Genomic DNA, 16,213 nt, shown 5'->3' with positions numbered 1-16,213 from the left:
GCCTGGTCAGCACTAGTGAGGTAATCTGCCCGACAGACCCCAGTTATCCCCTAAAGGAAAGTAACCTTGTGATAACCAACCTACTTTTGTCTAGAATAACTTCCTTATTCCTGTTCCCTTCTGCCTATAAAAGTCTTTCATTTTGTACAGCTTTTTGGAGCTTCTTTCTGTCTGCTAGATTAGAAGATGCATGATTCATAAATCATTAAATAAAGCCAATAAGATCTTCAAAATTTATTCCACTGAATTTTGTTTTTTAACAAAATATATCGTGGTGCCTCAGTGGAAACTTGCATTTTTTTTTTTTTAAATCCTGTTCTACTTGAAGTCATGATAAATTGAAAACAACCACAGTCTGGCAATTAAAGGATACTAGGGTATAACTATTCAAAATAATAGTTCTGTAGCATCCTCCAAAAAAGAATCAGGACATTCTTTATTTGTTGATTTGAAATGATCCCTAAAATACAGTGTTAAGCAAAAAAAAAAAAAAAAAGGAACAGTATGTAGATACAGGATGCAATTGCTATTTTTAAAAAAGTGGAAATAGATATGTTTTTGCTTGTGTTTAATAAAATATCTCTGATAGGATACACAGGAAACTGGTTGCCTCTAGGGAGGGATATTTGGTAGCCAGGGATAGCTTTTTGTTGTTGTTGTTCTTTTTGAAATTTAAACCAAGTGAATATATAATTGTGTTTAAAAAGAAGATAATGTTAAATTGAAAAAAATAGAGGAAGTGAAGATTACAACTGATTTCTTTCCAGAGCTTGGGTGTGAAGGAAAGAAAAGAGCAGAAGCCAGAACTGGGTGCAGGGTTAAGGAGTGATGTTTTATTTTTTGTAGCAGAGTCATGGCTATTCCATGACTTGTGTAAGACTGTGACAAGATTTTGGAAACGGCACTCTAAATTATGGCTTCTTGGAATATTGAATATTTTAGGCTAAAAAAGTTTGAGAAAACAGTAGAAACAGGAAGGTTGCTCTGACCTCCCCCCACACTGGTCTGCCCTGCTAGAGGTCAAAAGATCCCATATGAAAGGTGCCCTTTCTATATCTGGAGGGAGGGAACATCCTTATCTGCAAAAACAGAGACTAGAATATTCTGCCAAGAAGAATCCTAACAAACAGGTCTTAGTAATTCTCCCCAGTTTATTGTACTTTCTTCAAACTCTCTGACCTATCATAGTTCTACATGACTGCCTACTCTTCAACCCAAGCATAAAAATACTCAGATCCAACTGTTTCCTCAGGTCCTCATTCCTTATGAAGGCTCCATGTCACATAAAACTTGTATGCAAGAGATTTGGATGGTTTTCTTTTGTTAACCTTTCTTTTTGTCAGTTTCATATTCAGATTGAGCCAGGGACCCCAATAGGGTCAAGGAAAACTGGCTCATTCTCTACAGCAATTATATTGACCCATGACATCCTCCCACCCAGGAATTTATTGACACCCACTGATTTACGAGAGACTTAGGGTCCTCCTGAGAAATCTTGAGCTGTATCCACCATGGGGATTCAGACGTATATCGTATGTCCCCCAAATGGTGTTTGATTGGAGAAGTGAGAGCAGAGACTAGAATATTTGATAGGACTAACGTCAAGAGAACTCTAAGAAGCTATGTTCTGAGTTTGTCATTCACAAAGAAAATAGTGTGCAAGGAGTTGTACAAAGTTGCGCAAAGCTTCAGGTCTATTAGGGACATGCTTGCCATTAGGCTTCTTAAAAAACATTAGGGCAGAGGTTTGGGAGCCATAACCTTCTCTTCTGTCTGCACACACAGTTGTGCAGGCACCATGCAATGTACTGCTGCTAGTGTCCACATTGAAAACATTGGCAGGCAGAATGGTCAGCAGGACTCTGCACCCCAGCATGGAACCCTAGCTCAGCAGAGGTGAGGCCAGCAATTAGACATATTGCAGATTCAGCTGGAATCTTCAGAGGCTGCTGAGCTGGAGACAAGAGTGCCAATAGCTCTCCAGCAGTGGATGATAGAACCTCAACACAGGGGCAGGGAGAGGGCTAGGAGAGGTAGGTCTCTGACAAGACAGCAGCCACAAACACAACTTTATCATGAATATATGTAAGATCTCCCTTCCTTTTGGGGATCTCACACATACTGGAGACAGAGGTAGGTGGAGGTTGCGGTTAGACTACTTGGCAAGGTGCAGGAAAACATTTGTAAACTACTTTCTTTTTTTAATCTGGTGCAATTTGAGTTCAATCTGGAAGCTGATGAAACCTGAGAGCATTTGGGTTACATAATATTTTTTATTTATAATTTACTTTCTGTATAATAGAGACTTGTATATGTTCATTAGCTGTGCTTGAGTAATTAAGAGGAAGAGCTTGAACATAAAAGAATATAAGTGAGGGAGGAAATAAAGCAATTTGTCAAGGTCCCTGGTCCTAGAATTGGGGCTAATGGTGGAGAGATAGGATGCAAAAAAAGACACCTTTTCTACAGATTCAAAAGGGGAAGTGAGGAGGAGCCGTTGTGGAAATAGATTTTTAAACATGGATTGGATTTCCTCAATGTAGTCAAGAGCTGTCTCATCTGCTGAGAGATGAGTAAGAGAGATGAGTGGACTGGGGGTCTTGAGGAGAGCCATGAAGGTTTATCTACTCCTTTTGGGGAATTATGGTTGACTAGACAACTATAAAATAAGTGGTGAGTGGTGCCAAGGGCCCCACTGGAGTTGAAGACCATGAATTTTAAGTGAGATAGCTTTCCTGAACCCGTAAGTCTCTAGGTTAGGTACATTCCTGTGGGCTTCCACAGGTGCTGACTTTCCATATGATAATTACTTATCCCACTACTGTGTAGTTGTTGAGCTTCCCCCCTCAAGAAGGAGGAGAAGCTCTCTTATTCACTGTTTTATTCTTTTCTGAGTCTAGTATAATTTCTTCTACTGTTTTTAGTGCATAGCAGATGCTCAACAAATACTGGCTGAATAAACATCAACAATATGGCAGTTGTGAGATTTCTCCCGTCGCTCTCAGATGCCAGGGTAGAGAAGCAAAAGAGGTGGATGGTGTAAATGGTCCAGAGTGATTAGAAGATTTTCAGGTGGGTGTAGCAGGGGTTGAAGGAGCTGGCAAGAGCCTTGTTGACACATGCTCCATAAGGATTGGGTTGGACAGGATTTGAGAGGTGGTGCATGCCAGGGCCAGGGAAAGGTCTGAGGCAAGACCATGGGAGTGGTATGTTCATGGGAATCATTAGAGCTGGAGCAGGGCTGGGATGTGACCTTGGCAGGTCCAGACGTGCTCCTGGCCTTAACATTCTGCTTCTCCGTGCATTCCTCCCAACCTAGTAGGAACCTCCCATGACCAAGGATAAGGAGGAGGAAAAAGTTTAAACAACAAATAGTTCCTACTTGAAAAACAGATTTGTGAGTGGGAAATGAAAACAGACATTGGAACTTGATTTTTAAATGACAATCTTGACATTAAATTCTTACAGAGAACTTTTCTTTCAAGTAGTTGACATGAGATTTGCAAAATCATGTCATTATATTTGAAACTCTCCTAGCCTTGGGTCAGTATTATTATATTGGCTTTGAAAGCAGGGACCATACCTGAGTCATCCTTGTAGGCCTTGGGCCTAGCATATGGGAATGTTGTCCAGTATTGACCTAAAGTCTATCCCCGGGTCTTGCACCCAATTACTGTATTAATAATTATAATCTATTTCCACTGATATCCCAATCAGTTAAATTTACATGACTGTTTTTTGAGCTATCCAAGAGTTTCCTCTCTAGCTTACAGATATTCTATTTAAGCAATACAAGTCAGAGCAACAAGACAAGCTTTGTACAGATTTCAGAACTGTATGAGTGAGGAACCCTCACAGGTTCTCAAAGACTGCATTAAGAATAAATGTCTCCTGGATAAGAAATGTCACATCACTCTAATAGGTTCTGGACATCCTCTCTTGGAAAACCCTCAACAAAGGGAAAATATGTACTCTTCCCAGTCTCAAGAAGTTTACAGTCAGGTGGAGAATGGTGAGAATGACACAAATAACTCTAATGGGAGCAGAATTGTGAAGGAGACAGAAGGAAGAAAAAAGGCCGTGGAAATTAACAAAGAGAAACAGCACTCTGCGTACATAAAGGGCCTTCATTAATTGTACTATTATAAACAAACAACTTTTATACGTTGCATATTACTAATATATTTTATATTGATGAATAATAAAATTGTAATAAAATTATGGTATTAAATTACAAAAAGAAAAGTTAGTTCATAGAATGCCATAGCAATTCCAAGGAATATAACTAATACATTATACGAAATTAATACTTGAAGATCAAGAAGCAATACAGCAGTTGAGAAAGGAGTTATTAAATGATAAAGGATGTCACAATTGAATATTAATGTGGAGGAAAATAATTTAAATCCATGCCTCATCACTAAAATTTCATTAAGTTCCAAATGAGTTAGTGGGTTAAATTGTATCACAAGCAGAAGAAAATAAAAGAGTCTATTTCTCCCACCTATGAAGAAGAGATATGTGTCTGTTAAGTTATAAATTTTGTATCATTTAACAGAATAAATCTAGGAAATATGACACCTTTCTCTTAGAATGGGAAAATGATAAGACCAACATATAATACAAACTTACTATTAAAAGTAAAGAAATTTTACATATATATATATATATATATATATATATATATATCTCCAAAATGTAGCACCTTAAAATGATAACCATTTATTTAGTGCCTGAGTCCATGGGTTGGTAACTTGGACTGACTCTCCGCTGCTCCTGCTGGTCTCTGCTGGCTTATTCAGGCATCTGGGGTCAGTTAGGTGGTCTGGCCACTAAGGGTTGGCTAGCTGTCGGCTGACATGATGGGGCACCTGCTCTCATCATCTAAAAGTCTCATCAAGGTTTGTTCATGTGTGGCAGATGGGTTCCAAGTGCAGCCAGAGGGTAAATCCCAATGTACAAGTGCCTTACGTGTCTCTGCCTGCATCACATTTGTTATTGTTCAATGAGCTAAAACAATCACAAGGTCGGTCCCAGAGTCCATGTGGGAGGCCACTGCCAAAGTGTGTGAAATCAGCAAAGGGGCATATCTGTGGCCGTTTTGTCATCTACCCTACATCATAATTGGCAAAGGAGTCTTGCAGCTGTACCAGAGAGAACAGCAGATCATGGTATGGAAACTTTATAACAGTACTAGTGATTAAAGAAATGCACATTAATGTTGGCTTCTAGCTTTTTTTTTTTTTTTTTTTTTTTTGTAGAGCTGGAGACTGAGGCCCAAAGCTTTGTTAAGGTGGTGCAGAAGATGACTTCCCAGCCTGCTAACCAAGCAAGGTCTTTGATGCCAAGTCCAGCAATAAAGGGTAAACCTGGGTTCCAACTCAGCTCCAGCATTTTCTAGTGGTATCACTTGTATAATATCACTAAGCCTCAGTTTCATTTCTATAAAATTAGAAAATAATACCTATTACATAGGTTATGAGGCTCAAATGAAATCATGTCATAATACTCTGCAAGTGTCCTGGTACCTGCTCAGTACCTGCCTCCTCCTTCCCTTTTCTATGATGTGATCTTATAAAACCAGCAACAAAGGAAAGTAAAACAAGAAAAATTCAAAGGAAATACATGAGCAAAATAAGTAGATAAGCCATAGGGGCTAAGAAGAAACCAGTAACCCTTTATACAGTTATTAATTCATTAATTATTGAGTGCCCTTTCTGGGCTTGGCCCCATGCTAGACAATGGAAATATGTCCCCTGCCCTTATTTGTAATAAACAAATCATTACATCAGTAAGTATGAAATTGTGGCCTTAATTAGTGCTAGAAAGGACTCTTGATTAGTGCTAATAGAACACCATATAATAGGAAGAGATAACCCAGTCAGGAGTGGGGGCTGGGCAGGGAAGATGTTCCTGAGAAAAGAATGGGATGGAGTATGAAAGGGATGGGGAAGGTTATCTAAACTAGGGTAGGGCCATCAGAGGGGTCAAACCGCATGGCCCGAGGAAATGACACGTAATCGTTTTACTCCTTAAAGCAATGTGAAGTCAGGGAAAGATATAGAGAAATTTGGGATTTGAAAAGCTTCTTCTGGAATCAGAGTAGAGAACAGATCAAGGAGAGAATGAGAGGCTGTAGGCAGGTGAATTAGGAAACTATAGACGGAGTCTTGTAATTTCTAATTTAGTTCAATTTTCCATAAAGCATTGCAAACCTATTCATTCTACTTTGATAAGTCCTAAGGAAATATACCCCAAATACTTGTACATTCATCAAAAATGATCAGTGACTAACATTAGACGAATAATGTCTAATGAATAAAGTTAACTAAAAGGTTTAGGCACCCAAGTCAGTGTTAAAATCCATATATATTTTTAACGACTAACAGGTCATAATTTTTTTTGTCATTATCAATTTAAAAAATTACTTTTCTTTCCTAGCTTGGCCAGCTTGATGATAACAACTTTCTAAGAAATATTGCAAGTTTGAACTCCTTATTCATAGTAAAATTTGTACAGACATCTCAAAAGTCTGGGTTACTCCAGATAAAGTTTGGGTTTGGGCTTTACCTTGGCTGCAGTAATATGAAGACACCATGAGCTGAATTAATCTCACACAAATTCCTCATTAAGTGAAGTTTTTCTTCCTGATCTTCAACTAACCTTTCTAACTGCCCCCAAAAGGAATAGACCATAAAAATATGGAGCATTGTCAGGAAAAGTTGTGAAAAGCTATGTAATGGACCACAAAGATTATGGGGCATCTACAATGGTAAAACTAGACACTGTCTAGAGCACTATTTGTGATTACTGGTTTTTCATTGTTTTTGTTTTTACTGTTTTTCATTGTTTCATTGTTTATGATTCTGTTCATCATAAAAAGTAAGTAACAATCCAAATGATTCTTGTTTGTAGAAATACCATTGAATAGTGGTCAGTGAAAAGAAGTGACAAATTTTGCATCTTTCGTAAATTTATTTCAGCATTCCTGCTGCTAATTTATATTTGTCAGACTTTTCCTTTGAATAGGTTCTAACTTCTTATTGACTCTCTCATTAATTCATGCAGTAAATAAAATCTTTGACGTGCATTCATTTTAAATGAAACTCTTGATTTTACATTTTTAAAAAAATTATCCTTTTTCAGTGTCTAGTTTAGAGTGTCCTCAGCATTAAGCTGGGGGCCTGTGAGACTCGCAATTTGACACACATGAAATAGTAGCAAACTACCATGAACGGAGCGGGGCAAGTAAGTTGATTTTATAATGGAGACTTCAGGTTGCCAATGGATTTGAGAAAAGAAGGAGATTAGGTCTTGCGCTCACCAAAAAAAGATTTGAGAGAAAAGGTATGATTTCAGGGCTAGGACTTCAGAAAGCCCAGAAGAGATAGAAGATAGAACCTCCTATGATAAGACAGGGAGGAAATCAAGTATGATCAGTTCAGAGAGATTTGCTCTTTGGCAAGGGCCTGGGTATAAGAAATGCCAAGATTAAGCATCCCACTCTTGATTTTGGTTCAGGTTGTCACTGGGGCTGTGAGATCCAGCCCTGTGGCAGGATCTGTGCCTGGTTTGATTCTCTCTCTCCTTCTGCTCTTCCCCACCTGCTCCCACTTTCTGTCTGTCTTTCAAAAAACAAAAAACAATCAAGGCTAAATTTTATTCAGCATCTACTATGTACAAGGCAATTGGTGCCAGAGATTCTCAAGCCTGACTACCCATTAGAATCACCCGTGGGAATGTAAAAATGCTGCTTCCCTGGGCCCCATTATCAGAAATCCGAATGTAATTGCTCTGGAAAGGGAAGTGCCAGGGGAAATCCTCCAGGTGATTCTAAAATGAAACCAAGTTAATGAACTACTGTGCTATGCAATTTACAAGGGTCCTTTGATTTAATTTTAACTGCTCTAGTGACCCCTCAAGAGAGGTATTTTCATCCTGGTTTTCTAGAGGGGGGAATGAAGGCTCAGAGAGACTTGGTGATCTGCCTCAAGGGGCTGCTAAGAGAATGAGGGAAATCTTGATTACTAGTGGTTGGTTTGTGGAGAACACTCCAGGTGGAGAGAAAAGCAAGAACAGTAGTGACATAACATTCCTCTAGGGTATTAAGGAAATGTTAACAGAAGCAAATAGGTCCCACAATAAACAAATGAATACAGAGGGAACAAAATGGGACTCATTTGGGGAGTCTTATTAAAACAGAGAGTCTGGGATGGAGATTCTGCCTTTCTGATGATGCTGGTGATGTTGGTCCCAGTGTGCATTCTGATTCTTTTTTAAAAGATTTATATATTTATATTTATATATTATATATTATATATTTATGTACAAGTGGGGGAAGGGGCAGAGATCGATAGTCTTCAAGCAGACTACCCACTGAGCTTGGTACTGCATGCAGGGCTCAATCTCATGACCCTGAGATCATGACTTGAGCTGAAACCAAGAGTCTGACGCTCAACAGACTAAGCCACCCAAATGCCCCCACATTCTGCTTTTTTTTTTTCTTTTAAGATTTTAATTATTTATTTGAAAGAGAGAGAGAAATCACAAGTGGGCAGACAGGCAGGCAGAGAGAGAGGGGGAAGCAGGCTCCCTGCTGAGCAGAGAGCCTGATGCAGGCCTCGATCCCAGGACCCTGGGACCATGACCTGAGCTGAAGGCAGAGGCTTAACCCACTGAGCCACCCAGGTGCCCCCCCCCCCACATTCTGCTTTTTAATTGTAGGTTTTAGATAACATGGTCAATGCAGATTGACTCAGTTTCTTTTTCTGTAATTGGGGTCAATGGTTGATCCTACTGATGTAGATTTTGGGGTTCAGGGCAAATGATCAAGAAAGACATCTCCAGTCCAAAAAGTGGTTTTATTAAAGCATGGGAACAGGGTCCACAAGCAGAAAAAAGCTGCACTGGGGTTGTGATAGGTGTCTGATTATATACTTTCAAGTTAGGAGGGGTTAGGGACAGCAGAAGCCTACATGGAATCTAGAAACAAGATTTCCAGGTCGCTGAAGGGACTAGCTATTGTTAGGAAAAAGTCATTTATTACTGTTTAGTAATAACTCAGTCATGAGACTCTAAATGTTTATCAGTGGGCCATATATCTTGGTGGGAGAGATAGAGATAAAGAATTTTCCAAAGGAATTTTTATATGTATAAAGTAGACTCACAGGATCCCAGGGAATGGGATAATGTTATGCTAAGATTGCCTTTTGCCTGTAACAATGTCAACACTGAGGCAACTGAGTTCCTAGAGGAAGGTCACTCTAACTGTTTCAAGGACTTGTGGATGGGCTTAAGCAGTAAGGAAATGTAATTTTTCCTTTGCCTCTGTTTCCCACATCACTACTACATGAAGGTTGTTTATGCATTAAAGCACAGTATCTGGGATGTAGTAATCACTCTATAAACTTTAGTGATAACTGTAATTTGCTTTAACTTTTATAAGACTTCCCATCAGAACAATATGGCATCTTTCTGGGGGTTAAGGAAATGCTAATAGAAACAAACAGCACTTCCTCAAATCAGGGAGATCATATGATAGTTGTCTTTCTCCACTTGACTTATTTCGCTAAGCATGATATGCTCTAGTTCCATCCACGTTGTCACAAATGGCAAGATTTCATTTCTTTTGATGGCTGCATAGTATTCCATTGTGTATATATACCACATCTTCTTGATCCATTCATCTGTTGATGGACATCTAGGTTCTTTCCATAGTTTGGCTATTGTGGACATTGCTGCTATAAACATTCGGGTGCACATGCCCCTTCGGATCACTACGTTTGTATCTTTAGGGTAAATACCCAGTAGTGCAATTGCTGGGTCATAGGGCAGTTCTATTTTCAACATTTTGAGGAACCTCCATGTTGTTTTCCAGAGTGGTTGCACCAGCTTGCATTCCCACCAACAGTGTAGGAGGGTTCCCCTTTCTCCACATCCTCACCAGCATCTGTCATTTCCTGACTTGTTAATTTTAGCCATTCTGACTGGTGTGAGGTGATACCTCATTGTGGTTTTGATTTGTATTTCCCTGATGCCGAGTGATATGGAGCACTTTTTCATGTGTCTGTTGGCCATCTGGATATCTTCTTTGCAGAAATGTCTGTTCATGTCCTCTGCCCATTTCTTGATTGGATTATTTGTTCTTTGGGTGTTGAGTTTGCTAAGTTCTTTATAGATTTTGGACACTAGTCCTTTATCTGATATGTTGTTTGCAAATATCTTCTCCCATTTCTGTCAGTTGTCTTTTGGTTTTGTTAACTGTTTCCTTTGCTGTGCAAAAGCTTTGGATCTTGATAAAATCCCAATCGTTCATTTTTTGCCCTTGCTTCCCTTGCCTTTGGTGATGTTCCTAGGAAGATGTTGCTGCGGCTGAGGCCGAAGAGGTTGCTGCCTGTGTTCTCCTCAAGGATTTTGATGGATTCCTTTCTCACATTAAGGTCATTCATCCATTTAGTCTATTTTCGTGTGTGGTGTAAGGAAATGGTCCAATTTCATTTTTCTGCATGTGGCTGCCCAATTTTCCCAACACCATTTATTGAAGAGGCGGTCTTTTTTCCATTGGACATTCTTTCCTGCTTTGTCAAAGATTAGTTGACCATAGAGTTGAGAGTCTATCTCTGGGCCCTCTATTCTGTTCCATTGATCTATGTGTCTGTTTTTGTGCCAGTACCATGCTGTCTTTTTTTTTTTTTTTTTTTGGTTCTTTCTTTATTTATTTTTTAATTAATTAATTTATTTTCAGAAAAACAGTATTCATTATTTTTTCACCACACCCAGTGCTCCATGCAATCCGTGCCCTCTATAATACCCACCACCTGGTACCCCAACCTCCCACCCCCCCTTGCCACTTCAAACCCCTCAGATTGTTTTTCAGAGTCCATAGTCTCTCATGATTCACCTCCACTTCCAATTTACCCCAACTCCCTTCTCCTCTAACACCCCTTGTCCTCCATGATATTTGTTATGCTCCACAAATAAGTGAAACCATATGATAGTTGACTCTCTCTGCTTGACTTATTTCTTGATGATGACAGCTTTGTAATAGTGCGTGAAGTCCGGAACTGTGATGCCACCAACTTTGGCTTTCTTTTTCAATATTCCTTTGGCTATTCGAGGTCTTTTCTGGTTCCATATAAATTTTAGGATTATTTGTTCCATTTCTTTGAAAAAGATGGATGGTACTTTGATAGGAATTGCATTAAATGTGTAGATTGCTTTAGGTAGCATAGACATCTTCACAATATTTATTCTTCCAATCCAGGAGCATGGAACATTTTTTCATTTCTTTGTGTCTTCCTCAATTTCTTTCATGAGTACTTTATAGTTTTCTGAGTATAGATTCTTTGGTTAGGTTTATTCCTAGGTATCTTATGGTTTGGGTGCAATTGTAAATGGGATTGACTCCTTAATTTCTCTTTCTTCTGTCTTGTTGTTGGTGTAGAGAAATGCAACTGATTTCTGTGCATTGATTTTATATCCTGACACTTTACTGAATTCCTGTACAAGTTCTAGCAGTTTTGGAGTGGTGATGCAACATGGGGGCTTAAGGGGGTAGGAGAAGAATAAATGAAACAAGATGGGATTGGGAGGGAGACAAACCATAAGTGACTCTTAATCTCACAAAACAAACTGAGGGTTGCTCGGGGGAGGAGGGTTTGGAGAAGGGGCATGGGGTTATAGACATTGGGGAGGGTATGTGCTTTGGTGAGTGCTCTGAAGTGTGTAAACCTGGTGATTCACAGACCTGTACCCCTGGGGATAAAAATACATTATATGTTTATAAAAAATAAAAAATAAAAAATAAAGAAACAAATAGGACATGGGAAAGTTAGGGTAAGGGATATGCAACCCCCCTTTGCTGGAAATAACAAGTACGAGTCTTGTGAAATTTGGTGCTCCCAGTATACAAGTGGGGAGCTGAACTTTTTTAATGTATTTGGGTTGACTAAACCCCATTGTAATTTTAGTAACTACTTTTCTGTATAAACTGAATCTCATGAAATCCAGTAGGAGTCTTGCTTCTATCTTTTTATTTTAGACATATAGTGAAATTTATGGGAATATGAATATAGGAATTATATTGAATTAGGGATATTTTATATTGGAAGTCAACTATGCTGGAATATGTTCTTAGGTCATAATCATCAAGCTAGGATTATATAGATTGTATAAGTTGATTTTGGTAGCTAAGATACAGCTCATTTTCAACAGATGCTCATTTTCAAAAATCTGTTTTTCTGAAGTATGTAAAGCAGAGAAGCCCCTCCATGCTTTGCTCCACCTTTAGAAAAATTCTCTAGAGAACTTTGTGTCAAGAAATTTCATGATAAAGGATAAAACATTCTACATTTTACTGTTTGGCAGTTTGGTTTTTCTCCTCTGTATAGTATGGTCTAGTACTGGAAGACTCTTGTGCAGAACTGTAATCTGGTTATAGATCCTTGTTATTAGTGTCAATGATAATTACACAATATATTTTTGATAGTTTCTACAATGTGCACAGAGTTTTCACATACATTATTTCATTTAATATGTTCCACAGCTCTGAGTAGGAGGGCAGACGGTTACAACTACTTATAAAGGAAAATAGGTGAGATTTGCCCCTAGTCACATGGCTGACACATGAGGGAACAAAAATTAGAACCTAAGGCTTCCAATTTTTAACCCAGTGTTCTGTACATGGCCCATCAAGTATTGCACTGAGATTCAGACAATGAATGTAATAATCTTTAATAATGATTTTGCTAAATATAGTCAATAGAAATGAAAAGGTGTAAGACAATGAACCTTGGGAAAAACCAGAGAAGAGAAGAAAGTCTGTTCTAATTGTGCCTTTCTTTTATATATACCTATATATAGGTATATTTCAATATATATGCACTTATATTTATAGTTTTATTGAGATAAGATGGACATATAACGTTATTTAAGTTTAAGATGTACAACATGTTGACTTGATACACTTCCATATTGCAAACTGATGATCACCATAGCATTAGCTAACATTTTCATTATGTCACATAATTACCTTTTTTTTGGTGATGAGAGCATGTAAGATTTACTCTCAGCAACTTTCAAGTATATAATACAGTATTATTAACTGTAATAACCATGCTGTATATGAGAACCCCAGAATTTATTCATCTTCTGACTGAAATTTGTACCTTTTGACCAACATCTCCCCATTTCTCCCACCTCCCTTCCTCTGGTAACCATCCTTCTCTCTGTTTCTATGAGTTTGGCTTTTGTTTATATTTCATATATAAGTGATATCTTATAGTATTTATTTTTTTCTGACTTATTTCACTTAGCATTATGCCCTCATGGTCCATCCATGTTGCCACAAGTGGCAGAACTTCCTTCTTTTCATAGCTGAATAATACTATGGGATATATATATATATATATGTATATATATATATATATATTTCTTTTATACATACCTACATATAGGTATATTTATATATGTGGTATACACACACACACACACACACACACACACACACATCTTCTTTATCCATTCGTCTGTTGATGGGTATTCATGTTGTTTCCCTATCTTTTGCCTTTTCTTTATACCTGAGAAATCAATGGAAGTAGATTGAAAAATGATAATCCTCCTTACCAAGATTTCCAGAATGATGATCTAGGGTGATGAATCAAAAGTGTTTTTGTCTTTGTTTTTTAAATTAGTTGATAGTTAATGCTGAATGAGATACTATCCAGTTGGGAAAGAGATGGAGAAGTATCCAAAGATCTAATTCCCAAGATAATTGTCCTTACCATACCTTGGTTCTATGTCCATCCCTCACCCAGGCAGGTATTTGGGGTTTCTGAACAAAATCCAGGCTCTTCTCTGGGATATCTTCTCTCTCCTTGCTCTACCATCTCCACTGTTGGCATTTGAGAGCATAAATTTCTTCTGTTTTCCTCTTCCTTCCCATAATAATCTAAATAGAAGATACTTCAGCATTAGGGAAAGAACAAAGTTTATCATCTCCACAAAAGGTTGAGGACCCTGCCATATAGTACTGCAAACACATTAGAGCAAGCAAGCAGTGAGATAGAAAATACTTTTTTTTTTTTCAGGCCAGCTAGTGTGGTATGCTAAATAGTATGGTATGTGCTAATAGTATGGTATGATAAATAGCTCGCATGTGATTTTCTGTAGTTTCCTGGCTTTCTTTTGGGAGCCTGCTAAGGACTGGTTGTGTACGATTGCCCCTATTCTTCTGAACTGCAGTTTGGCTTCTGTATCTAATTATCCACCCAATCCAGAAAGATCCCTATGACTCAAGGACTATCATATTCATTTATTTTCATTTGTCTTGGAGTCTGATTGATGTGTTGGCTGGATCATCTGAGAAGCAGGTGCCAAGATGAACTTAGAAGTGGAAGAGATTTACAGGGAGTAATCCTTGAAAGATAAAAGGAAGAGGAAAAAAAGAGAGAAGGAAAGGAGAGCCTTCAGAGAATGATGCAGATCTGACCCCTGTAAAAAGTGAAAGGGAAGAAAGGAGGATTGGGTACAGAGAGCCTCTGAGTGTGGCGCCACTCCAAGAAGATTGCTTCTAGAGGAATGCTGCACGGGGACCGTGGTGAGCCTTTGCACCACTTCTGTGCTCAGTCATTGGCTAGGGGATGTCTCTTAAATAGCATTTAGTCTCAGCTTGAATGCTGAGTCAGATTCTAAAAGTACTCGCAGCCAGAGATTGGCAGCAGTTTTTCTCTTTAAAGTAGATTTCAACAGGGTGCAACCATAGCTACCTCAGCTAGGTGAAGGGAAGCAGATGGTCACAGAAAACTCAGCCTTGCTGCATAGGTGAGAGACTAGGTCTAGACAATGGACTTATGCCATCTGTCAATAATATGCATTTTAATTCATGTTTCCATCCATCCACTCATGCGTTGCACGCATCCATATATTCACCCATTCACCCATCCACTCATCCACTCCTTTGTTGTCTTAGAAGATAGCAGCAATCTCTTATGCTTCTGTCACAACAAGAATGTACCCTTGGTGCTGTCATAGAAACCAAATCTAGATTTTGCCTTTTCTGCTACTAAGGCTATAATCTCTGAGTGACAATTGGCTTGTGTCTCCACCTAATCTGCCTGCATCTGCTTGTGACCATAAGTCAAACTATTATCCTTCTGAGGCCAATCCCTTAAACACACATGGATGTTTGCCCAGCAGACACACCTCTTTCTTGAGTCCTACTGATATTTTGTTCCAGTGGGTGGCCTATAATTTATGTTCTAGCCCTTTGACTCAGTCATAAAAGTCATATCACCAGGCATAAAAGGTACATGGCAAGTGGGAATTTCATTGTAGTGACCATGGGTTCAGGGTAAGTGAGAAAAAATTAGGAACAGTAGAAATGGTGAGCTGGCTTGGCTGTGTACATTTCAATTTTTAGGTCCTTGAAGCTGTTTACTTTCAAAAATGACCCTAGCCTTTGTTAGTAATATTTTGTAGAGCTTCTTTCCAACTCAAATGGCAACTAGCCATGAGAAATCAGGAGTTTCATTTTGAGAGCACATTATTTTGGAGGATGAAGATGGTGGAAATGTCCAGGGTTTGGCATGGAAGAAAAATGAAGTTGATTTTTTAAACAAACATTACTGCCAATTAGAGTGTAACCTTCCTCTAAATCAGTAGTCTCAACGGTTCTTCCATTTCTTCTATTTTATTACTCATTCTATCAAAGATAGAATAGCAACCAATTCCCACATCTTTCTTAGAACAATGTCTATGTTTTGGCAAGTCTTCTCTCCTGTGGACTTAAAGAACTACATGTGTTTGTAGGCATGCTATCAAATACTTTAAAGGACATGAAGCTTGCAATAATATTTTTGGGAGTAAATTTTATTGCTCTGGCTTTAAAAAACAATCAAATAAAAACAAGAATTCCATTAGTAGTTGAATATTGTAATAATAGAGTTGAGGATAAATTTTACTGTTATAGGAACTATAAAACAGCAATAATAAAAAACAGTATTATTGTGAATAAATTGTTTGAGATGACTAACTAGAAAGCTATAAAACACAACGATAAGGAAAGATGTGTTAATAATTCATCCTTGTTAGTGAGGAGTCCGTGGCTCCAGCTCATCGGCCTTCAGTGCTCTAGCTTACAGCTTTCATTACATAAGGTTGCAGAAAGATGATCTTTGGCCAGTGAGTTGGTAGAGAAACATATATTGCAGTGCAA

The 16,213-nt window shown here is 38.4% G+C and overlaps 1 protein-coding gene across 6 annotated transcripts in view; it reads left to right on the top strand.

Moving 5' to 3' along the window:
* The window catches only part of CPO (carboxypeptidase O), a 57,933-nt gene that overhangs the window by 11,222 nt on the left and 30,498 nt on the right, over positions 1–16,213 (top strand). For 3 of the 6 annotated variants that reach the window (XM_059168258.1, XM_059168256.1, XM_059168260.1), the window contains one exon: positions 5,262–5,363. The exons of 2 other annotated variants lie outside the window; for them this stretch is intronic. In XM_059168258.1, the coding sequence (XP_059024241.1) occupies positions 5,306–5,363 (58 nt within the window). In that variant the 5' untranslated portion in view covers positions 5,262–5,305. Of the gene's footprint in view, positions 1–2,924; positions 3,073–5,261; positions 5,364–16,213 lie in introns of those variants that run through there. One more of the 6 variants, XM_059168257.1, reaches the window with a different exon arrangement.

Source organism: Mustela lutreola, chromosome 3 (genome assembly GCF_030435805.1).
Source record: "Mustela lutreola isolate mMusLut2 chromosome 3, mMusLut2.pri, whole genome shotgun sequence".
Lineage (NCBI taxonomy): Eukaryota > Metazoa > Chordata > Mammalia > Carnivora > Mustelidae > Mustela > Mustela lutreola.
Note: the sequence above shows the minus strand (reverse complement) of the source record. Positions and strands in the feature narration are given on the sequence as shown.